General features: G+C 41.2%; 1 protein-coding gene across 2 annotated transcripts in view; it reads right to left on the minus strand.

The window, feature by feature from the left end:
• Window positions 1-323: 323 nt before the first annotated feature.
• TGFB2 (transforming growth factor beta 2) overlaps window positions 324-26,543 on the minus strand; it is an 82,739-nt gene continuing 56,519 nt past the window's right edge. For both annotated transcript variants that reach the window (XM_059998305.1, XM_059998296.1), the window contains 5 exons: window positions 9,657-9,789; window positions 9,423-9,533; window positions 7,725-7,902; window positions 6,204-6,357; window positions 324-3,113 (listed from right to left, as the gene is read on the minus strand). In XM_059998305.1, the coding sequence (XP_059854288.1) occupies window positions 2,955-3,113; window positions 6,204-6,357; window positions 7,725-7,902; window positions 9,423-9,533; window positions 9,657-9,789 (735 nt within the window). In that variant the 3' untranslated portion in view covers window positions 324-2,954. The remainder of the gene's footprint in view (window positions 3,114-6,203; window positions 6,358-7,724; window positions 7,903-9,422; window positions 9,534-9,656; window positions 9,790-26,543) is intronic.

Here is a 26,543-nt window from a genome sequence, read left to right on the forward strand (position 1 = left end):
GCCAAAGCATGGTCCAAACAACTCTCTGCATTTTTTTTCTGGTAGACAGTCAAGCTGGATGGAAACTAAATCTCCAACAATTACCAAATAGCAATAAACAAGGGAATACAAAGCCTGCACAGCGCTTTCTTCAGGCCTTGATAGATACATCCTGGCTCTGGAACTCTAAAGCATGACATCTCTGGACTGAATCTCTCTGAGGAAAAAAAAAAAAGCACAATCTTAAAGCTGGTGTGACTTTTCTAGCTTGAGATCACGCTCCCTGAACCAGAAGTGTTCTCTGGTCTCCAGGATGATACCAGGACAGGAAAAACACATCGACATATAATTGAAATAATTTATTTACCACTAGAGCACCACAAAAACAGACATACATTGTGTTAAAATACAGCGTAATCAGTCATCAAAATACAAAACAGCTATTCTTATGTTCCATTTAAAAAAAAAAATCATGCCAACCATAAAATCGTATTGCTGTTTATCACAGAAAAACTGCAGGCCAACCCCACCCACATACTAACATTTTCCCCACTCCCTCCCCTCTCATAGCAATATTTACTTATGGGAAATAAAGGCCTTATAAAACCCCCAAATTAAAAAAAAAAAAAGATTCAAGAGATCTTAAAATAGAGCATTTAAAATATTATCAGTGCATTCATGAGGAAAGACAAAATAATACAAAACAAAATGTCATTCTATCTGAGAGGAAAATACCTGCAGAAATAAGTGATTTACATAGAATGGATAGAAAAGTGGAAGAGAAAAAAAAAATCAACACACTCCAATCTGGGATTGGGTTACATCCAACCCAAGGGTTGTTTGGTACTGTGGCATCCTATCTCTTGCTTTTCCAGTTTTCAAACAAATCCAATTTGTCATTTTAATAATGGTCAGGAAATTCCAAAAAAGAAGTACACTATATCAAACAAACAACTTCACGCTGGATTCACACCTCATTGTGCTGCTCTTTAGGTAAAACTGCAAATATTCCATTGACTTACTATTAATTGTTATCCTAAAGCTAAATAAGAGACAACTGACAAACTGACATATCCTACAACCCCTGACATAAGGTTACCTCCTCTGCAAAATTGTGGCAAATCATGTATTTCAGCAAGGTAAATTCTAACCTCTGATTTGATAACTCTCATTCAGAGGAAAGAAAGGATTTTTTTGATCATGGGAGAATTTGCCTAGTGCCTTTTCAACCTTCAAAGAACATCTATAAAAACCTTAACTTCAGTGAAATAAACTAAATGACTTATGCTGACCTGGGCTTTTTTTCTTCCTTAAAAAAAAAAAAAAATCAACTAAAATGTAAATCTTTCCATTTCTCCCTGAACACTAAAAACTCGATTAAAGAAACAGTTGTTTCCTAAGAACTGTCTGCTCTTTTGTAACAGTAGAATTCTGTGAAAATACTGATTAAACCAAGTTAGAGAAGCCTTTCTTAACCCAGTCACCAAGATTCTGAGTTCCAGTCAGATCCTTAAGCCCTTGCTAAAACTAAAACATTTCACCTCAATTATCTATGTATCTATAATCCCCAATTTCCCTAAAATAGAAGATTGTTAATGTCTGAACTGATTAGTAATGATGCTTAGAAAATGAAGGAAAACTATGTCTTTTTATAAAAGAAAAAAAAAAGGACAAGTGGACTCAGGTAGCTTATGTCATAATAATGGACAATGCAAAAGCACAGGTGGAACAAATACTATCAAACATGTATTTGTAGTGCAAGTCAAAATACAGGGGCTTTACTCAAAAGTACTGGCCAGCTAAAGGAAACACACAATTCCGAACGATCATTAAAAAGCGCCAAATTTAAGTCCAATCTAAATCAGAGTTGACATTATTACAGAACATTAAAAATATGGTAAAAATTTATACATTACACATAAAGTAGTTAATGTTTTGATTTCATCGTTTGCAAAAGAGATCTGCAGATGTGTTTCCAATTATACTGGCTTCTATACCCATCTATTGTAGTAATATAGGTATGGTTACATACACCGAAATGAAGGAAAAATCTAGAGCATAGCTATACAGCAATACTTTAAGGTCTGAAGTTTGACCAGTACATATCAAAACATTTCAACATTTCACTGGTTGACTAAACTGACAAAGAACCATTTACAATTAAAAAGGAAAAAAAAAAAATCTTACAGACTTATTCTGACCGAAAGTTTCCTTTATTAACAGGCTTTTCAGTTTTGAACCTTACAAGAAGCTTCCTCCAGCAGTTGGTAGAGAGCATGTGTTTGCAGGGTCTTTTCTTCATGCAGACTTGCTCAGTCATATAATAGGTCACTTGCATTTTTCATCCCGTTAATATGACCTCTTTTTTTCGCTGGCTCGTTTGAGTTCAAGTTCCTTAAGCCATCCATGAGTTTCTGGCAAAGTATTTGGTCTCCACTTTATACACCTGTTTTATTTTCCAAGGGCAATGAAATGTTCATTATATAGTAACACACAATAAATAACTCACTGTTAACTCTAAGAGTAAGAATGGAAGGATGCCTATTGCATAGCAATACAGAAAAATCAAGTGAGGCATGGGATAAAAACGTATGTACAGCAACTCCACTTAACGGGATTTTCCTGTTTTTTTTTTTTCTTTCACATAATTAACACTAACAAATTCTTCCAGTGTTTATTTTTTTTTCTCAAGAAAAAAAGGTTTTGCTTCTTGTCTCTCTCACTTACAGAGTAGGTAACATATAGAATAAAGCCTTCAACTTTTTTTTGTTTGTTTCAGATGCCAGTTTTAACAAACAGAACACAAACTTCCGAAGTGTTTGAACTAGTACCGCTTTTTCAAATTTTTTTTAAACACTGATGAAGCAAGGCTCTCTCGTGTTTTCTTGTTACAAACATTGCCTTTGTCACTATCATCATCATCATCATCATCATCATCACTGTTTGATTATCGTCTTGTCACTTTTCCAAGAATCTTAGCTGCATTTGCAAGACTTTACGATCATATTAGAAAGCTGTTCAATCTTGGGTGTTTTGCCGATGTAGTAGAGAATGGTGAGCGGTTCTAAATCCTGGGACACGCAGCAAGGGGAAGCAGATGCTTCTGGATTTATGGTATTATATAAGCTGAGAACCTGAAAGGACACAGGAGAAGAAAGAAAACATAGGAAAAGACCCCAGAAAACAGGCAATTATTTTTTAATAGAACCATCGCACATAGTTATCTTATCAGTCACAGCACTGAGTAGGCAATTTAGATTATTTGGGGCTTACACGTTCCTTTACTTATTCTCCAATTATAGTCAAATGGGTAGGCGTCCTGAGGAATCCCTGAATTCACCATTTTCCTACAGAATCCTTTTCTCATACATTGTAAACAAATACTTCTGTAAAAGTCAGATTAGACAAAATTGCTCATTCAACAGATTTTCCAGTTTTTCCAAGGAGTCTTTACTTTGATCACTCCTTTGCTGCCCATACTTCCCAGGCCCTCAGAAAACTTGGTCCAAATACCAAACCTGGTATTTCGCCTTGTGTCTACACTTCTCTGTAACTGAAGTTGTTTCGTGAGTAGTTTCAATCCCCACCTAGACGAAGAGTTCGCTTGAGGTCAGGGACTCTACACACCTCTTTTTTTTTAACCTTATAGCCCTAGTGAGACTTCTCTGGACAAAATCAAAACAAGACTCACATGCTAGGTGAAGAAATGAATACATGGATAAACAGGAGAATAACATTTTTTATTAAAACTCTCATCAGAGCTTTAATCTACCCTTAGGTAGAGCAAAAGACATCTGTCTGCAGTGTGAAATCTTCCTAGGCTAAGTGTCTTCTCAGGCCAATTTAATGTCACCTAAATTTTCATTTAAAATAAATAAAGATCAAAGTCTTTTCATTGCTTCGTAAATACAGTCATGCTAAGAACGACCTCAGAAGTAATCTATATTCTTAATGATTCACTTTGTTACCTTTTTCTTAAAATAATAATAATAATCAACCGTCCATTTAGCTTTCCATGTGGTAAATGGTAGTGGCTAAGTTGGAGGAGTGAATAGTCAGTCTTAGAATGAAAAGCAAGTTCTATGGTCAGTGCTATACCTTTAACCCCATCCTATATCAAAGGGGTATGTGACTTCTACCAACGGAAGTATGGAGCTTCCCCAGTGATGATAAAGAGACATTTCCAAGGATGCCATTAATGTGTTAATCAAACAGCGAGTGACCTTTTCCTCGAGATTCACTGCAATGTTTTCAGCCTAAGACAGAAGATCTGTTCAGCACAGCAACACTGACTACTTTATTAAGCTACCTCTGGCTTTTTGGGTAACTGTCCAAACCACATATTTGTGATCATGACAGTGATTCTTCCTCTCTCCTTGAAAAACAAGCGTGGTCTCAGCCTTCACACACTCCCTCTGTGTATCAGGGAGGAGAATTATGTTTCTACTTGGCAACTGGGTCTCGCCCACATTACAGCTACTGTTGCCACAGCCCAGCTGAAGCAGCCTGGCCAGAGAGCTCAGACCAAGCGACAGGCATAAGCGAGCTTCCCTCACGTGGCCAAGCACGTGGTCAGCCCAGGGAGCCAAAACCTCCAGGGGTGTCAGGAAAACAGCTGAAGGAAAGGGAGCCGTATTTGTCCAGTGGAAGTTTAGCATATGCAAGCGTTTATCAATAAATAGACTTCATGCTCCACCAACACAAGATTTTTTCAGCTGAATTCAAGAGGAATTTTATAATACAGATTATCGAAAATCATTGATATCCCCCAAACTCTTGAGTTCAGCTGAACGCATTATGGGACCTTTTTGGCAGGAGATTCATTTTCCTATCCTGCAGTGAAGGCAATTTTTCTAATGTTTCTTTAATAAGGAGATTTACAGAGGCATAACCCCAGTGTGTAGCCACATTTCAGGAATTAAACTCTAAGACGCAGTGAACGAAGGCCTGGTTATAAAACAAGGAGGCCTGCGTTCCAAGCTCTGGTTTGTCACCAACTGTTTGCTCCTGGGCAAGTCATCTCCTTGATCTAGGCTTCAATTTCTTTAAAAAAATGAAAGGTTTGAACAAGAGAGCCTATTATTGTTTTGTATTTTATTTTATTCTTATTTCATTTTATTCTATATTTTTATTGAAGTATGGTTGATTTACAATGTTGTGTTAGTTTCAGGTGTACAGCAAAGTGATTCAGTTATGTGTGTGTGTGTGTGTGTATATATATATAAATATATATATATATATATATATATATTCTTTTTCAGATTCTTTTCCCTTATACATTGTTACAAAATATTGAGTATAGTTCTCTGTGCTATACAGTAGGTCCTTGTTGTTTATTTATTTTATATATAGTACTAGAGGATGGAACAAGATAACTTGTGAAGTCTTTTCCATCTCTAAAAATCCTACATGACTAGGCACCAGGAAGAAGCATTTGGACAAATACCATCATTACATAGAAAAAGTCTTTGCTAATCTGGGCTGGGAACCCATGGCATCCAATCTAGGACCTGCCTTCTGAATTAGCCTTCATTCCTCATTGAAGTAACTTAATAAAATATTCAGACTCTCATTTACTTTGGGTTATATTCGAAAAGACTGGGAGATACTGATTTTCAAATCACTGTTACATATATCATCTTTATATTCTTCACATCCACTCTGGAGTTGGACATTATTATTTCAAAAATAATTTTTAATACAGACATTCCTTTTTACTGATAAGAAAACTGAGGTTCAGAGAAGTTAAATGATTTTATAACTGTCATACACTAGTGAATCACTCTGCCAAAGCACCTACTGAAGTCCTCAATGTTCTTTCAAACATGACAGTCCCTGATGGAGGTGATAATGGATCCTTTTTTTAGCTGGAGACCTGGGTCCCTGCACATCTTAACAGCACATGACACTAAGTGATATACTGATCCTACCTATTTATGCTTACAGCTGTTAGGAATATAAAACAAAGCAAAAATTAAACTGTCCTCAAGTTGCTTGTAATCTAACTGGGAAGGCCAGACATACTGTCCAAACTCATCAGTGTTACTTTCTGAGTTCACCTACAGCTTACATTTTTTTCTCATCCTTCAAAACGGTGTCTCCAGCACCCATTTACGTGTGATGACAAAAGGGCACCAGGCTATTTAGAATTCATGTGGAAATACTATCAGCAGGTACATATTAGCAGCCCAAGAATAGAAGAGACAAGTGAGGCCCGTACTTACCCTACTGTGCTGAGTGTCTGAGCTCCACAGATACGGGCACGCTCCAGCACAGAAGTTGGCATTGTACCCTTTAGGCTCATGTATCCATTTCCACCCAAGATCCCTCTTGAAATCAATGTAAAGTGGGCGTAGGCAACAATTATCCTGCACATTTCTGATAAAAGAAAGAGCAATGGAGATTTTGAAGCTGATTTCACCCCAATCCCCCCGCCCCTCATCCCAAACCAGGAAAATGACTCGTTCATTTATTCAACAAATATGTGTGAGCAAATACCACGGGCCAGGTTTTAATGGCTGAACTGCAATCTCAAGAGACTGTCATGATGAGGTGTGATGGTGATTCGCAGGACTCCCTTGTGAGTTCTATGCCCTGACCCGCTTATCTGTGACTTCAAAAATCAAACCCTTCCCTTAAATGATGAGATATAAGCAAAGACGTGGCAGACGAGACCAAGCCCGTTCCAACCTACAGTGCACAGTTTGGCCATCCATCCTCTATTGCCTTTTCAAATGCAAAATGGGTGAGGTACAATAGGTATTTACAGAGAACAATCTAAGGCATTTTCCTTTGAGAAGAAATCCTTTATTTCATTTCCTGTTCCTGGATCTAGGAATGAACCAGAGATAAGAAACACAGAGTCTTTCTTAGAGCAACCACTGGCTCTGGCAACCCAAAATCACCCTTTTTCTTGTGAACTCACACACTTTGAGCACTTTATCAGTGAGGACCCCTCACCACCCCACAGCTCCTACCACGCTTACTAAGAAACCACAGAAAAGGGGAACTCCCTGGTGGTCCAGTGGTTAGGACTCCATGCTCCCAATGCAGGGGGCACGAGTTCAATCCCTGGTCAGGAAACTAAGATCCCCGCAAGCCACTAAGGCCCCCACAAGCTGCACCAGTGGCATGGCCAAAAGAAAAAAGAGAAAGAAAAAAATACAGAAAAACATTCACACTTTCCCACCATGAATTCAGGTGGAAATGGGAGATAAATTTATGTTACCCTCCCTTCTCATATTCTCTAGTAAAAGACACGACAAACAGCATCCTTCTTCTGTCTCTCTCGTCACTGTTACGGTGAAGAAGGTTTGACCATGGGTACCTCGCAGGGAGAGTGAAGGCTTCTACAGGTGGTGAGTCTCCCCAGTCAGGGACCCGCCATCCTGCACCTCAAATAAACCTAACTTTGCTCTGGGGAACAGACAGCTCCTTTTCTCCTTCAGCCTCAAAGTGCTTCGGAGGTATTTGGGGAAAAAGTTCAGGGGGCTAGTTTTCTCCCTTCACAGTAGATTCATTGTTAAAGAACTGATGAATACAGCATAGAAATAACTGTTTCAACCTCCGGAAAGGATGATGTTACGAAATACGATGGCTCTAACTTTTCTAGTCCTGGTTTTATGCAATGAGTTGCAGTTCCAGTCCATTTTTAGTAAAAAAAAAAAAAGAAGGGGGGGGGGGCAAAAGCAGTACAAACGTTAAACAAACACAGTTACTTTTTGTTTTCTTTTTATTTCCTTTACCTAAAGCAATAGGCCGCATCCAAAGCACGCTTCTTCCGCCGGTTGGACTGTTGTGACTCAAGTCTGTAGGAGGGTAACAACATTAGCAGGAGATGTGGGGTCTTCCCACTGTTTTTTTTCCTAGTGGACTTTATTGTTTTCTGATCACCACTGGTATATGTGGAAGTGCCGTCAATACCTTGAAAAAATGCATTCGGGTAATAGACATTTAGCTTCACCATCAGACAGAATCAGCCATATCTTTTCTATTGTCACAAAGAGCAGTGATGACCACACAGCAGCAGCAGCTGGCTCACTCCCCACGGCAGTGGATAGGACTAGTGCAGGTGACAAGGAACACGGCTAAATGGGGCTCTTGTCAGAAGGCAGTTCAGTGTCCAAGGCAGGGCCTGTTGGTTGTGAAAGTCACTACAGAAGAAGTCTTTGACCACTAGTCCAAGGGCAATCTCGACTGTTTATTTTAGTCAGTCCTCAGTGTAGGCTGTGCTCAACGCCTCAACGACTGATGACACGGCCATAGGACGTGTCACCCGCTGGTCCCCTCTCTTCCTAGGACTGCTCAAGTCAAAAGATTTCCCTGATGAACCTAAACTGAGACTTACACTAAATTGCAGTGAATGAGGTTCAAGTGAAACAGAAGTCACCCACCCTTACCTAATGCTACTTTGGGAAGCTGTGAAGAAAGGGGTTTTTCATTGATTTTATGATATCCTCAACACCTTCCTGATTCCATCTGAGATGGAGAAACTCGAGCTCCCCAAAGCACACTCAGGAGACCGCCAGCTTAAGCATTTAATCTCCATGCTCTAGAGAATCGTGACTAGGTTAGAGACTGAAATAATCTCTAGACCGCTGGGAGTATTTTTCCATGAGCAAGGTCCACTGGAGCCTTCTGCCAATGGATGGAGGTCCCAGGTGGGGTGAGTTAGGACAGGGCCATCAGCTCCCTCACCTGGTGGTGTGGAGCCAGTGCTGAACCCGCAATAGGTCCAGACTCCCCCCTCACCTCTCGTCCTCCAACGACTTGTTATCTAATGTAAGACATGACTTGAACCCTTGGCATCTCCTCATTCTCTTCGACTTTTGGCTAAAGTAAGCTTACTAAAAGGTAAGCAAGACTAGGGGGGCGACTAAAACCTTGTTATGTGTTTATAAACTATTATGAAAGTCTGATAAGGAAGCCACTTGGAATCTTGGGCAGCAGCTAGAAAAGGGGGTGTGTTCTGGTACAGGTCAGGTTAGTTACAGAGGCTGTGGTGGGAGAGGACGTCCTCTGTGAGATAACAGTGGTGGCTTCCCCACGACGTTGGGTTTGGGGGGGATAATCAATGGATGTCCTTGAATGCACGTGATCTTCTTCTTCTATACTATTAGCATAGATGGAATGTTGGTTTGCTCGAGTGAAGAATAAAGGGCTGAACAGGCTATTTAAGAGTCTGGAAGGTTGGTAAGTCTGTCAGTTAGTACTGCCAAGTCATCACGGGGCATCGAGCAGTGTAAACTGGGAAGGAATCCCTTTCTTCTAGTCCTTTCTGCCTTCATATATCTTTCCCCAACCATAGCTTTGCCCAAACAAATGAAACTCCCCGGGCCTCACCCAGCAATCTCATTTTCACATGCAAACTGACCTCATCCCCCCAGGAGATTATCAACAGAGGCCCTTCCCTCCCCCACCTCATACGCCCCGGTTTCAGTTACCTGCAAATCGCGCTTCTAGTTCTTCACTTTTGTTGGGGATGATGTAATTATTCGATGGTACAAAGGTGCAGCAGGGACAGTGTAAACTTATTTTAAATCCCAGATTCCTGTCTGGAAAACATTAAGTCAAGGAGGTCATTTGTCTGTGCATGTAATACCCCTCAATCTGCAATCGACTTGCAATAACTTAGGATCACTGAACATCGAAGGAGGAGAACAGAGGGCGGTGGTCACCTTTATGGTGGAGCCATTCGTGAACAGCATCAGTGACATCGAAGGAGAGCCATTCGCCTTCTGCTCTGGTTTTCACGACTTTGCTGTCGATGTAGCGCTGGGTTGGAGATGTTAAATCTTTGGATTTGAGAATCTAGAGGAGGAAAGGGCAAGTGAGAAAAGCTCAGCTGGCATAGTGACAGCATGACTAAACCCAAACCGTTAACAGTATTCCAGTTCATTATCTAAATTTAGTCCCACCCCAGTCTATCCATGTATTGTCATCTCATTAGCATGTCCACATGCATAAAAACATAACACCAGGCCATTTGCCATGAAAAACAGAGCTACTAAATCAGCTGTGTGTTATGATAAAGGTGACAGGAACCATAAAGCCAAGTGTCTCAAAGAAAGTGACAGTAATTATTTTCCTCTGCTGACATAAGCTTTGCAAGATTTCAGCCATAAATTCGACGCTATTAAGTTAATGGTTTTGTTGCCCTGCTTCCCTGCTTATTTCATTTGGGGAGCTGGGATGTGGGGACGGGCTGGAGGATGGGTCCAGGTCAGAGGATCCAGGCTCACCCTCAGAAGGCTCTGAATTATAAATCTTCTTCTAATAGAGAGAGAAAGGTCCTACCCTTGGTTCCTAGATCCACCGCCATTAAAATACGTGGCACGCCTCAGCTTTTGAGGTAGGTCTCGAGCTGGGATTTTTACCCTCCCTGTGACTTGTTATGATTTATAAAGATATTCCATATCCCGCAGACGAAGAACAAATTTGGGCAGGAGCCGTCTGGCACAGTGTGGAGGGAGAGTTTGAAAGGAAATCAGCCTGAACGCTGAGAATTTAGAAGGATGCATTTATTTCAAATAAGTTAAGAGTAACTGCAGTATGTTCTTAGGTTTCTATAGGAAGTGAACATTTTAGGTTGGGGTTTTTTTTTTTTTTAATTCTGTCTGTCTTTAAACGATACTGTTTTATGAACCCGTCAAACCACGACCTTAAGTCTCCAAGAACTATATTAAATCCCTACCCAAACCTGTATCCTGCCTTTCCTCAGTACTTACGGGCTTAAGCCCTGTTGTTTTATACTTCCTTTCCTGAGATTGATTCTAACCGTTCTGTGGTCATTTCATATATACATGTTTGGTCTCTCCAACAAGTTCATAAACCCTCCCAGGGCAAGGATCATGTCTTCAATTTGATATCATTTCAAAGCACAGCACTCGATTTAATCAATGTCTATTAAATGACTACCTGCATATCTAGAAGACTGATTTATTCTCCTTTAAACCTTGTAAAAAAAAAAAAAGCATAATCTTCCTGCTGATTTTACAACGCACTTTCCTTCCATGTGTGCACATCATTTGTTTCAAGTAGTTTGACAACAAACGCTTCCTGGAACATCTGGCATTATAGTGGACTTTTTTTTTCTGGATTGAGTAAGTATAGAAAAGGGGAAAAAAAATCATACAATTGGACTTCGGGTGCCCTCATGAATTTTAAACCAACCCTACCCTACAAACCTGCCCCTAAGGTCCAGCAAAGCCCACGAGGGAAGAGAATCTAGAGGCAATCATGATGCTACCATAGGCAAGAGAAGCCCTTTGTGAATCAATGACTTAAGGGCTGGGCACATGAGCTCTGAGCTTGGAGCATACTATTGCATTTAATTTAGTCCTGAAAACATTCTTGTCAGGTAGATGAAGGAAAGTAAGACTCAGAGAGGTTAAGTAACTTGCTCAAAGCTTCACAGTGAATGAGTGATTTAAAGCAACCCCAGGTCATTTTTCCTCCTTCAATGCTGGATTTCTGAAGACCAAAAGAGTTGTGGGAGTCAGGGCTGGATTACGGTCCACCACCACCACCCCCCGCCCCCACCGCTTCCCAGATGCCAGAGAACACTCAAAGACAGAGGCAAACATTTCTAATAAGCTTATAGTAAATGTGGGTACAAGATGAAAATATCCCACGTGGAACACAAACACAGTTAATGCTGATAAAAACCTATAATTTTCCAGATATAACCCAACAGCAGTCAATCCTCTGGAAATGAAACCTTGCCTTGAAAACACTCCTAGTTGGGCAAATAAGACACCCCTTTATCCAATTCAGAATAAACAGTAAAATTCACCTAACACAGGATAACAATGGTGAAACAATAGTTGAGAAGAAGTTTCAGGCATTTCCATCTGCCTCGTTGACTAAAGACTAGTAACATTCCCCAAACTCACTTTTCTGTCTTTAAATTTCTTCCCCTACCTGACTTTCTAGAATGATGCATTATTTTGTAATGCTTTGTGTATTTATTTGCTTTGTTCCTAATTAGCATGGTATATATCTTTTTTGTGTGTGTGGTACACGGGCCTCTCACTGTTGTGGCCTCTCCCGTTGCGGAGCACAAGCTCCGGATGCGCAGGCTCAGCGGCCATGGCTCACGGGCCCAGCCGCTCCGAGGCATGTGGGATCTTCCCGGACCGGGGCACGAACCCGTGTCCCCTGCATTGGCAGGCGGACTCTCAACCACTGCGCCACGAGGGAAGCCCCATGGTGTATATCTTATTCATCTTCATATCCCTAACACGCACAGACACACTGTCTAGAATGAAACATTGCTTTCATTGTTGAATTAATTACATATGATAAATATATATCTATATCATATATCAAATATCTACAATATCTATGAGATATATGTGTATATATCTCATATCTTAAGACACCATATATACACACATGCCTATATACATGTACGTATACACATGTATGTGTATACACAATCTCACTAAAAACACAGAACTTTTTTTAAAGTCGTGACAACATTGACCAAGTGGGCAGAAAAAAACACACACTGGCAAATCTATGGAAAGTTTTCATCTCATATAGAAGAAGCAGATCTAGATTATCTGGCTTTAAAAGCAGATGAAGGGGGAGCAAAGAGATCCTGAATTTCTTTTCTTTTTAAATCTCCTTAGAAGATAAGGGCTTCCTCAGCCACGGAACACGGGTAGGTTCTGACACTGGACAACTTCATACTCTCACACAGGTGAAAGGTCCTCCATATCCTTCTACTAGTTCAAGAACAGGCCAGTTGAAAGCACCCAAGAAAGATAGCTAGTGAGCTACATAATTCTGAAACAGAGAAGTGACTTTGGTCTTGTGGGTTTGTTGTCTTGAACTTTATGGCCAAGTAGTTCTTAAACCCACTTGTTGCAATTTAACTCTATGCTTTCTTATCCAGCGCTCAGTGGAAACAGGAAACAGCTGCTTTCCATCACTCATAGAATATCCCTCATATTCTTGGAGACTATTATTAAGTCCCCCTCAGCATGCTCAGTCTCCCTCTCTAAGCTAAATAAACCCAGTTCCTTTAGCCCATATTTAGAGGGGCAATTTCCCAAACCTTTAATCATTTGGGTCGCCAACAAGGATGGATGATGCTGTATAAAAGTACTCCTCCTACAGCTTGGTGATTTCATTTCAGAACTGGCTAGAAAACCTTCTAATCACATCCCAAAGTCTTTTTCTTTTTAAACATGTTTATTGGAGTATAATTGCTTTACAATGGTGTGTTAGTTTCCGCTTTATAACAAAGTGAATCAGCTATACATATACATATGTTCCCAAGTCTCTTCCTTCTTGCGTCTCCCTCCCTCCCACCCTCCCTATCCCACCCCTCTAGGTGGTCACAAAGCACCGAGCTGATCTCCCTGTGCTATGCGGCTGCTTCCCACTAGCTATCTATTTTACGTTTGGTAGTGTATATATGTCCATGCCACTCTCTCACTTTGTCACAGCTTACCCTTCCCCCTCCCCATATCCTCAAGTCTTGAATCTTAACCTGAAAGGTATTTTCTTTCTAAGAATAGGCATGATCTCCCTATTCTTTGTTTATCTTCCATTTATCACCCACGCTAAGTGAAGCTGTAAGGGAAGAAAATTAACCTACGGCTCTTATCGATTAGAACTTTCTTAAATTCAAGAGTTGATACAAAAATGACCACCTTGGTCAACTTCCCATTCTGTTTTAGCCTTTGCTGTGTGCCTTTTTCCAGTCTCCCAACAACAAGTGTATTGAATGTTAACAGTCCTGGATGTGCAGCTGTTTTTTTTTTTTTCCTAGAGCCACAGTCATTTCTAAATTCCTTTATATATCTTATCATGACAAAGGTAATTTAATTGAATGGTAAAAGCTCTCTTAACTGGCCTCCATTTGACTGGACAGATTAACCAATATACTCCATTTGTTCTGTAGTAGGTATTGGCTGATTCCCAGAGCACCCTGGGGCTTACTGCCAGAAAGCTACGCTCTAGTATGTTCCAAGGACTTCTGGTCTTAGCAGTTGAGTTGCATGCTTAGCAAGTATCAATTGTGTATGTTTCTAAACCTGTTAATGATAGTTGGACTTGATATTGTATTTTTTTGACCATGCAGCATGCAGGATCTTAGTTCCCCGACCAGGGATCGAACCCACACCCCCCCCCCCACATTGGAAGTGTGGAGTCTTAACCACTGGACCACCAGGGAATCCATGATATTGTAATTATACGAGTTAATTAGATGGTCTAGAAACTGATGAAATATAGGACCAAATGTAAAGAGAGCTGTTGCTTCTGTGAGAACCAAGCTGAATGCCTTAGAAAGTCTTCATAAAGACAAGTTGCTTAAAAAAAATTTTTTTTTGAAAAACAGTTTGGTGGGTCCTCAAAAAAGGTAAACATGAAATTACCATATGATCTAGCAATTCTACTGCTAGGTATATACCCAAAAGAATTGAAAATAGGGACTCAAACAGATACTTGTACACCAATGTTCACAGCAGCATTGATCACAATAGTTGAATGATGAAAACCACCTAAGTGTCCATCAACAGATATACGGATACACAAAATGGAGTATATACATACAATGGAATATTATTCAGCCACGAAAAGTAATGAAATGCTGACATATGACAGCATGGATGAATCTTGTAAACTTTATGCCAAGTAAAATAAGCCAGACACAAAAGGACAAATATTATACGATTTCACTTATATGAGATAACTAGAATAGGCAAATTCATGAAGGTATAAAGTAGAATTAGAGGTTACCAGGGGCTGGGGGTAATGGGAATGGGGAGTTATTTTTTTTATGGGCACAGAGTTTCCATTTAGGATAATGAAAAATTTCTGGGAATGGATAGCAGTGATGGTTGTACAACATTGTAAATTTACTTGCTGCCTCTGAATAGTAAACTTTAAAAAATGGTTAAGGTAAATTTTATGTTATGTATATTTTACCACAATATATATTTTTTTCCAGTTTTAGATGTGGGAGAGATAACTATCAAAGAAGGAAATCATATGTTAAAAATCTAGAAGGATCCTGCACTCGGTTTGCTTAGCAATCGTCCTGAAACGTCTCTCTCTTCTTCAAAGAAACTAAAAACTAGAAAGCATTGATGATGCACTATGGATGTGGTTTAGGCAAAAAATAAGACGTGGATTGCAACAGGCAGAGCCACAGTCAATGAAAAGTCCTCGGTATTTTATAGAAAACTCAGCATTTAAATTGTGTTTGTGTGTGTGTGTTGTACACGTACATACACGTACATATGTTTTAAATTAAAATATAAAGTTTGCCCCCCAACTCATGTTTTTATAATTCCCTGCTTGAACTGACTTTTTTTGTCTTTAAATAACAGAACAACAACTGTTCCTGATTGAATTAGAAGAGAGCTTCTAATATATTAAAAATGAGATTTAGCTGTCTCTTGCTACCACCCACAGCCATGCTTGAATGGTACCTTCATTACGTTATTGATATATACACATTATCTGTAATATGTGTAAAATACCACATATCGCCTTTGGCAAAGCTCTCAGTTCTTCCCTGAATTACAAAACTCCCTACACAAAAGGATCCATTCATCTCTCTGCCACTGGAAACCAGCCAATTAGGGAGTGGAGAGAGGCAAAAGTCGCTGATGTTACCCAATAGTTTAGGGCCAAAAGAAAAAAAAAAAAAAAGGAAACAGAACTCTAGATGCAAAATTATAGCCAGAGGAGAGCTTAGTCTTAAAGGAATAATGCTATAAATCAACTCAGGATTTGGCTCAAACCTCGTGAAAGACACCTCTTCCATTCCTATGAGACATCGCAAAAAGCTATAAGAAAGCATTGGGGATTCGATTTTACTTTCCATATTCAGACATCAACAGATCTACAGAAGGACCCAGGGGCCCATTCAACCAGACTTCTAATGGAAAGAGAAATTTAACAATAGGGCTGGAGAGAAAAACTGACACCAGCTTAACAAGTGTGGGCCCATCTTGTTCCTTTTAAATGTTTTTAATGTACTTAATGTTTAAATATATTTCAGGGTTTAAAATGTTTGCAGTGGTGTGCACGGAGTGATGAGGAAATGCTGAATTAAATGTTCACTCCGCTGGCTCTGAGCACCATTCTCTTAGATCTGCCTCATCTCACGCACTAACGTCCGTGTCATGAAACACGTGTCAGTGAGGCACTTAGGGGCCGTCTCTCCAACTCAAGACAATTCATCCTCTAACATCTCTGGCTTTATCTGAAGATCTCTCATGACAGTGAACTTGCTACTTGTTGAAAAAGATCATCCCACTTTGGGCCAACTGGCAGGTTGAAATTTTTCTTTATCTTGGACTTAAACCTTCTATCAACTGGTCTTAGTTAATAATAGTACCATTGCCTCATCTTCATACAATGATGTCAGCTTTCCAAAAATGTGAAACATTTTCACATTTTTCAGTCTTCACAAAACACTGTGAGGTAGATATCCTAGCCCTTATTATCTCAATACTACAGCAGGAGGAGAAGAAGCCTGAAGGACTTACCTGGGTTACCAAAGCCCTGTAGGAAAAGTCTGGAAACATCTTGCCCTGTTCATACCAGTTGAGGGGGCTTTTGAACATTGTACGTATTTTGCTATCTGGAACAAGATGAAAAATTCTGTTTCTTCTCTATGTCAGCCCCCCATCACAGGAGATGGCTTCCCCCAACTTATTCCTTCAAGACAAGGTTTGTGGTGCTTTCCACCCTTGTCAAGCCCTTTTTCAATGTCCCTCTTAAAATCAGTTCCTCAACAGATTCAAGGTACAGTCTAGCAGAATATGGCAAATACACAGAATATGCCAAATGGGGAGGGGGGAGCCTCATGCTTCCCTTGTTCTGGTCACTATTTTTAATGCAAACTATTTATTTTGGGCAGGAGCCACATCACACCATTGATTCCAAACTTCTTGTAAAATAAAACCTTTGTTCTTACACAAATCATTAAGTCAGATTTTCCACCCCAAGTCCTTTCTTGGGAAGGACATGGAATAAAGACAAAGAAATGAAGGAAGGCAAAGAGAGAAGGAAGGTTAGTTTTTCTAACCAGTGGTTCTCCAACTTTAGCCTGCATTAGACACATCTGGAGGGCTTATTAAAACATCTATAGAGCTTCTGATTTAATAGGGATGAAGCTGGTGCGCAAGAATTTGCATTTCTAACATGTTCCTAGGTGATGCACAAACTGCTGGTCTAAGGGCCACTCGGAGAACTACTGTTCTAGTCTATATTGACGCAATTCATTTTTGAACCTAAATGCAAATTCCACATATATCTCCGTTAACTTTGAACTTCTTATCAGAGCTGGGTTTTTAGCATTTTAGAATCTCTCTGAACCTTGTTTGCTCTTCAACCTCTAAACTATCCTTGCCACAGTATCAACCGCTGTGCATGCAATGTCTTCATCAGCTTGATGATAACAGTATTAAATTGTATAGAGCCAAAGCCATAACCTGGTGCTGTATCCATAGTTACTTCTTTTCTGGTTGGCCTTGTTTTCTTTAATCAACACACTGTCTTGTGTTGTATACAGCAGAACAAAGTAGAACTTCACTAGTGTACATAAGATGTGAGGCCCAGTTGAAGCCAGAGTCCTGCCCATCTTTGCCGACCCATTCCATACCCTCTGTGGTTCCTTAGGTTTCTTTGAAGAACCCATGGTGCTTGCCAAGTGCCTTTGGAAATCATTAGTGTAGGGAAAAGGCTCATAGGCTTTGAAGTCAGGCAAACATAAACCATCACTTCCTCAGTATGATCATCTCTAGGTCCATCCATGTTGCTGCAAATGGCATTATTTCATTCTTTTTTATGGCTGAGTAGTATTCCATTGTATATATGTACAACATCTTCTTTATCCATTCATCTGTCAGTGTTAACTTAGGTTGCTTCTGTGTCTTGGCTATTGTAAATAGTGCTGCTATGAACACTGAGGTGCACGTATCTTTTCCAATTAGAGTTTTCTCCATATATATGCCCAGGAGTGGGACTGCAGGATCATATGGTAGCTCTATTTTTAGTTTTTTAAGGAACCTCCATACCGTTCTCCATAGCGGCTGTACCAATTTACATTCCCACCAACAGTGCAAGAGGGTTCCCTTTTCTCTACACCCTCTCCAGCATTTGTTATTTGTAGACATCTTGATGATGGCCATTCTGACTGCCGTGAGGTGATAACTCACTGTAGTTCTGATTTGCATTTCTCTAATAATTAGGGGCGTTGAGCATCTTTGCATGTGCACATGCCTGTCTTCTTAGGACCCTGACCATATAGGATTAGAGGCCTACCCTACTCCGGTGTAACCTCATGTTAATTTAACTAATTACATCTGCAACGAGCCTGTTTACAAATAAGGTCACGTTACGGGATGCTGAAGGTCAGGACATCCACATATCTTTTTTGAAGGGACACAATTCAACCTATAACAGTAGGTGTTCATGCATTACCGTGGGATGTGTATGTTCTGATGCTTGATCTGACGGGGAAGTTCTTCAAAGCAAAAAACACTCCTTTTTATTCTTCCACAGAGTTTTTTCCACTGTAGTTTACACAGTCCATCCTTGGTAAATTCTTATTGACTGACAGACTTCATTAGAAAGACATACATGATCAAGTGACATACAAGCCCCTGAACAATCAGTCATTTATAGTGATAGAAACGACTTCTCAGAATTTTACACATACACATGGACATTCACCTCACAGAGACTTCATAGATAAACAGACAGACATCTATAGCTATATATCCATATCTGTATCTATCTATCTATCTATGATGACAAAGAATCACCTGACAATGTAAAAATTTTATACGCATTTTACCCTTTCTACTTAACATATTTTGTTGTGGGAATGAAAATGATGAGAAAAAGCAAGAAAGTAGAATTTCCAAGTACTAGAAAGTGTGGTCTTAGAATCAGAACTGGGTAAACGGCTTCTCTTCCACTGAGGCATAAACATAGCCCTTTGTCCCTGTTTAATTGCAGCCTCCTTGAACGGCGCTGGGTCACCTTGGGCGTGTCTAACAAACTGACACACTGCATGATTATCCTTCGGAAAGTGGCCTAACAGACCCAGCTCTTATCCTACTTCTCCCATTACCACGTCCTGCGGCTCCTTTATGACTGCATCCCTCTAAGAGGTCGTAAGGAATGCATACTTCACAAGGGCTTCACGAGAGCCTGCATAGCACACACTTATGGAATACACATCAGCTTCCAAAGAAAGACTCACATTAAAAATACAGTCTCTTTGGAGCTGAGATATCTACATTATTATGTCCCGATATTAACTCTTTCTCGTTACAGTACAACGTTATGTACATTGGTATGTTTCTGTATTACACAGATCCATGTGCAGTAAAAGTACGGCAGACAGAGGTCTTTAATGACCTTTATGGAAATGACACCAGCAAGCTACACGCACACACTCACACACACAGACACACACACACACACACACACACAGGAAAGCCTCTCCTCTGTGATGAAAACACCTCATGATTCCCTATTTTTTCCTTCACTTTTTTCATTCTCCACACACGGGCCTTTGTGCTGACTGCACATGTGCATGAACAAGCAAATGCATCGCTACAGGTCTGAGGGATGAAGGAGTCCTTTGTGTAAACGGAAGTCTCTGTGATGCTGCAGCTCGACCTCATTCACAAGAGCATCAGATATAAATCACACAGCAGAGTAAACGATTCAACCAGACACAAGTCACATCCGCACAGGCAAGGAAAGAGGCATGTGCCACACATCTAAAGAAATGAATCTAAAAAAATAAAGAGCATGGTTTTCCTACTGTGTTTATGGGTTACCCAAGAGTATCAGTTTCATTACTCTATTATATATATATATATATATATATATATATATATATATATATATATATATATGTATTTTTCTTACATGGTTATTATTCACTTAACCAGAAGTAGCTCTGAATAAGTAACAGAAAATCGGTAGCTATCAACATTTCTTTCTTCATTAATAGCTACAGAGGTATCTTTAAAACAAACCTAGCGGAATTTCCAAATCCAAATAATTGATGTTTCTTAAGAGTCCCCTGATGATGTTACACGCTTATTTCCACAATGTTCCTTGTACTTAACTCTTTTTTTTTTTAATTTTTATTGGGGTCTAGTTGATTTATAATGTTGTGTTAGTTGCAGGTGTACAACAAAGTGATGCAGTTATAAATATATATATTCCTTGTACTTAAATCTTATTTTGAAATGTTTCTTCAATGTATTCAAAGACATTTATTGAACATCATCTATGCACCAGGTGCTGTTCAGGGAGATTATCTCTAGAGGTGGAGACAAGACCATAAACAAGATGAAGGTGGAGAAGATCAAGTATAGCATGTGACAAGAGTATGGAGGAGAAATGTGGAGAACAGGGACGGGAAGTGTTGGGAAGAGGGACCCTGAGATGTCAGACAGGTTGGCTAGGAAGGTATCTGGGCAGGTGACATTCGAGGAAAGATCTGAAGGAATGAAGAGAGGGAGCCTTCTGGAAAATGCCACAGAGCACTGCAGGCAGAGGGAATGGCAGCCACAGGCTTTAGAAGGGGGTGAGCCCAGGGTGTCTGAGGAACAGCAAAGAGGCCAGGATGGGGGAGCCCCCTGAGTGGGGGAAGTCACGGCTGGCGGGGGCGAGTGAGCAATAGGCCAGGGAAAGCCTAAGGCACAAGAAGGCCTTTAGCTCCTACGCGGAGTGAGGTAAGAAGCCACGACAGGGCTCTGACCAGGGGATTTGGATCGGACCAACCTCTCGGCAGAGATCGCCCTCACCGCTGTGTTGCAAACAGCCTCGAAGGTGGCCAGGTGCAAACAGCGAGACGAGGCCACTGCAAAAGCCCAAGCAAGAGACAAGAAGCCCTGGGACCAGGGTAGTAGCAGCAGAGATGGGAAAAGTGGTTGGATTTCGGTTCCATCTTTGAAAAACTGCCATTATATAGGAAAATCAACTTAATTACTTTTTATGTTCCTCTTATTTAGAACTTTGGCAGTTTTAAAAAGCCAATAGTACCTTTCAAAACATCCAGATTTGTCCCCATTGAAGGAATTCTCAATTATGTATTTGTAGGCTGTGAACACAGTTCTAGAACCCAAAGTTCCCCCCAAATATTCTGATTACTCTTGCTATCAGGAAATAAACACATATCCTCCCTTGGAACAACTTTTGCCCTGGTGGAGTTATAGCAAAGTTGACAGACATTTACAAGATGGAAATAAAACTACTGAAATCAATCCAGGAAGCAGGTGTCAAGCCTAGTCGTGTGGTGGTGAGGCAGGCAGAGGTAGTTATGGGGCCAGGGATGCGGTAAAAAGACATCCCCACTGGGGTCAGTCACTCTGTAATGGTTTCTTCAAAAAGAAAAGCAAGGCACGTCACAGCCCCCAACTCATCGCAGCTGCCCTTGGAGTTTTGATAAAGCAAAGACCCAGAACGCTAACACCACGGCTGTTCCCATAATCCTGCTCTGCTCCACTGATCCCCAGAAATGGGTCAGATGACACCTCATCCAATCAGAGATGAATGACATCATCCAAGCAGAGACAACTGACATCATCATGGAGTAGTTTTACCATCACAAACCCCCTCTAGGGGAAGTATAAACCATGTTCTACATGACCAGCAAAACCCTGGTGAAAATATCCACTCCTGACTCAGCCAACGTGCCAGACACTTTACAGCTGTGTTCTCCTCACAGCAACTCATTAGACAAGAACTGTCAACCTCCAGGGGATGAAGAAAATCTGAGGCTCAGAGAGATGCGTGATTTGTAAGACCAGAAAGCTACTAAATAAAAAAGGTGAAAGGTGAACCCAGGGCTGACTGGCTGCAATGTTCCTCTTCGTTCCTACCCAGAGCTACTCACCAGCAATTGAATAAGACCACCACACACAGAGTGAGTTGAAAATCTTATCTAAGGAAGTCCTGAAGCTAAGTTCCGGGGCAGCCACTGCAAACCCAGGACCTGCAGCACTAGGGGCTAAGGTGAGTCATCATTCCTAAGAGATTTGGAGCAGATTGTACATTTAAGAGATTGTTTCTGATAAAAGTTCAAAGTCAGTGCTTTGGAAACAATACTAATCATAATAATAGTAACCATTGAGTCGACTAATATTGTGCTAGGAGTCTCCATGCATTGTCTCCATGCCTTACAAAACCCTTGCCAAGTAGGTGCTTTTATCCACACTTTACTGATACAGAAATCATCTCGGTGATGTGACTTCCTTAGACTCCCCACGGGGGAAAGCCACACCTGGAACTCACACTAGCCCAACTCCAAACCCTGGACTCCTCCTACCAGTAGGGCAAAGCAGCCAACAGCATGGCCTTTGGGGCCAGACTGCCTGCGTTAGAATCCTGGCTCTGCCTCTTCCAAGTCGTGTGGCCTGGGCAAGTTTCTCAACCTCTCTGTGCCTCAGTTTCCTCATCTGTAAAATGAAGATAATAATAGTAACCACCTCATAAGGTTATTATAAGGATTAAATGAATCAATCTTTATAACGCACTTAAAATAGTGCCCAGCAGACAGTAAGCACTGCGTGGGTTAGCGATAATTCTCAACACGGTTACTGAGCCACGCTACGCAAAAGAACAGAGATGGGCTTCCCTGGTGGCGCAGTGGTTGACAGTCCGCCTGCCGATGCAGGGGACACGGGTTTGTGCCCCGGTCCGGGAGGATCCCACATGCCACGGAGCGGCTGGGCCCATGAGCCACGGCCGCTGAGCCTGCGCATCCGGAGCCTGTGCTCCGCAGCGGGAGAGGCCGCAGCAGTGAGAGGCCCGCGTACCGCAAAAAAAAAAAAAAAAGAACAGAGAATTATTAGTTACCATTGCACGATTATTAACAGTTCTTTGAATACAGTGGGGAGGGACTACTGTTCACACCATTTTTGGGGTCCCGTCTGCTCACAGCGTTCACAGGCTTTGGGTAACGTCATAACCTAATAACCTAATGCAAATGATAACCATCCAATTTCCTTACGCGGCGAGCATGTCATTCGATCAGTTTGCAAAAACCTGAGACATTAATAGCCTTGTACAAACAAAGTGTTTATTATACCTCACGGCTTTTTTTAAAGTGGGTTACTATACCTCGTGTGTCTCCAACGTGGCGCCAGAGTTAGGATCAGTATTAAGGGGATTGTACGTTGTAAAATTCTGGACAACAGGAGCTCAGTATAAATGTTTTTTTTCAGTAGCACTTTTTGCAAGTCAAATCTAACAGACAGTCGGGTTTCTTGGCTGACCTCTTTATATTTTACACACCCTTGGGCAATATGAGAAATGAAAGCTGACCTCTGTGTGTGTGCACGCGTGCGCGTGTACAAGGGCACATATACGCATGTGCAAGCGCACGTGTTTGGGATTAGGAAAAGGTTAATTTTCATTAACCCCACTAGTGCTGTGGTCCTTGCAGTGACAGGAACCTCACCCTTCATTTTGCAGCTTTAGAGTCCCTTAAAAAGCAGGCCAGGGCTTCCCTGCTGGCGCAGTGGTTAAGAATCCGCCTGCCCATGCAGGGGACACGGGTTCGAGCCCTGTTCCGGGGAGATCCCACATGCCGCGGAGCGGCTGGGCCCGTGAGCCAAAACTACTGAGCCCGCGAGCCACAGCTACTGAATCCCGTGCGCCTAGAGCCCATGCTCCGCAACAAGAGAAGCCACCGCAATGAGAAGCCCACCTACCTCAACAAAGAGTAGCCCCCGCTCGCTGCAACTAGAGAAAGCCGCGCACAGCAACAGAGACCCAGTGTAGCCAAAAATAAATAAATAAATAATAAATAAAAAGCAGGCCAAGGCCATCTACCTTGAATTATCACTGTAAAGCCTTAGGGGTGCGCATCGTTTAAAATCTTTCGGGGAGATGAGATACAATGTCCATTAAAAGTAGCTGGGGATTCGCTCCTCCCCACTACAATCTTTGTTTACTTATTTCGCTCCGTAAACATCAATTCACGCTTTCACCCTCAAATCTGAAAAGTCATTTCATATGGACTCTACAGCTTGAAGCCAGAGATAAATGGATATAAATGACTTAGGATTTAGCCGCTGTCTTGTATAGCCTTGCAAGGGATCTCTAAAGATGAGATTTCTTCACATTTGACAAACCCGTTACTGTACAAATGCAAATCCAACTAGGCATTAAAATCCAAGGATTGGGAATTTCCTGGCGGTCCAGTGGCTAGGACTCCGCACTTCCACGGCAGGGGCACGGGTTTGATCCCTGGTCGGGGAACTAAGATCCCGCGTGCTGCACAGCACAGCCAAAATAAATAAATACATCAATCAATCTCAAGGATTAAAGAACGAGGTCAGGAAAAGCAGGAGGACAGATTTTATTTTACTTTTGTCCATCACAGGTCTGACAGAGTATTCTGTAGAGGGGGGAGTTCCTTTGTTAAGGCAAAGGTGACTTCAACTGAAGCTGGACGCCCTACCTCTACAAAAATAAACACCACCATTGCCCCTCTTAAAGCCATGGTCGGGAAATCTAAGGTGCCTTGGAAATCCACAGAGCTTGTTTCATCCCAGCACGTTTATCTTCTACTGATTAATAGGCAACTACCAGCAGACTGTATTCTACCAAGATCTGACACCAACATTTGTGGCCTCACATCAGCCCCATGTGAGAAGGTGACATTTTTCTCCTGATGTATGATGTAGGAGGTATGAACCCAGTATATCGCATTGCCTCCCAGGGAGTTCTTTTGCATGGTTTTTTTTAGTGGTCTCAAGCTAATAAATTAATCGAATGATAACCTGGCAACCTACTTTGGCAGGTAATTCTGTAGAGAGCTCTTCCTCTTGGGGGAATCAAAGACTTAGAAGTCAAAATCTAAGAGATGACGAGGAAGGAAGGGAACTAACCTAGGTTGACTGCCAACTCTCCATCCGACAGTCATATACACTGTTTTATTTCACCCTGACAATAAACAGCAAGTGAATTGGAATTATTAAAAAAAAAAAACTTGGATCACAACGCCCATACCAGTGAACACTACATCATGCTGTCTCATTAAGGGTGACTAGTGAACGAGTGAATAAAAGAAAATGCTGCGCACTAACCAAACCTGCTCCTATCTCAATCTGATGCATTCAGATATTCCTGCGATAAATATTGTTGGGCTCAAAGAAATCTCTTGAGTCAGGCACACGGTGTATTGGAATTATCTGCCTGTCTACCCAAGGAGTCCAAACAAGACTGCCCCCAAATTCTCACAGCTCCCTTTCTGGAAGGAATGAGTTCTGAGGCATTCCTCTGGATTCTCCAAATTTTGTTCTAGGAGTCCCTTGGGTATGTCTCTATTAGTGGAAAGACGGTACCGTTGGGACACCATTTACACGTCTGTTCCTCCACCAGACCCTGAGCAACTGGAAGGCAGAGTCTGAGTCTGATTTATCTCTAGATGGCTGGCTCCAGTTCTGGCGCCAACGCTAGGAGGTGCCCACTTGGAGTTTGCTCACTAGGACGCCATACCGTGGGTTAGTGTGGCAGATTAAAGATGGCTGCAACTTCTTTGACACTCCTCCCATCAAGAGCTGGGGTCTATTTCCTTTCCCTTTGAATCCGGGCTGGGCTGTAGGTCATTTGATCTATAGAATAAGGGGAAAATGATGCTCTGCTAGTTCTGGGTCTTGTTTTTAAGCGGATTGGCGGCTTCCGCCTTGGACACTTGGCCCCTTGAGCCTCATGTAAAAAGCCTGACTACTCTTCTGGGAAGACTGCGTGGATACCTCCTGAAACCATTTAGAGAGGAGGAGGGGCTCAGTCATCCCATCCAAGCTCCAAGCTTAGGAGCAAACTCATCACAGATCCTCCAGACCAGACCAGCTGCTACCTGAATACCATCAAGTGACCCCAGTCAAAGTCACATGGAGCAGAAGAACAGCCCAGCCAAGTCTCGCCCAAGCTTCTGACCCTTAAAAGTCAATAAAATAATTGATATTTGAGGCGATGAAATTTGGGGGTAGTTTGTTATACAGTGACTAGATCATCGAAACATTACAAAGGTACAAATCTTATTATCCTAGAGGTGGTAAAGTTTTAAATGAACAGTAAATAGACCCACAGACAGAGAAAACAAATTTTTGGTTACCAAAGGGGAAAGGCAGCGGGGGAGGAATAAATCAGGAGTTTGGGATTAACACATACTCACTACTATATATAAAATAGATAACCAACAAGCACCTACTGTATAGCACAGGGAACTATACTTGATATTTTGTAATAAGCTATAAGGGAAAAGAGCCTGAAAAAGTATATATATATATATAAAGTATATATATAAAAGTATATATATATATAAAAGTATATATATATATATATATATATATATAACTGAATCACTTTTCTGTACACCAGAAACTAACACAACATTGTAAATCAACTATACATCAATTAAAAAAAAAAAGAATTGGGAAATAAGCGTGAAAAGGGTGTAAGTTGGTGAGAGGGAGCTAGAAATAGCTGGGATTTCCAAGGCCCTCTGAGGTCAGCACCCCTAAACATAAGTAGTTTTTGGTGGTCTCACACGG

This window comes from Delphinus delphis, chromosome 1 (assembly GCF_949987515.2).
Source record: "Delphinus delphis chromosome 1, mDelDel1.2, whole genome shotgun sequence".
NCBI lineage: Eukaryota > Metazoa > Chordata > Mammalia > Artiodactyla > Delphinidae > Delphinus > Delphinus delphis.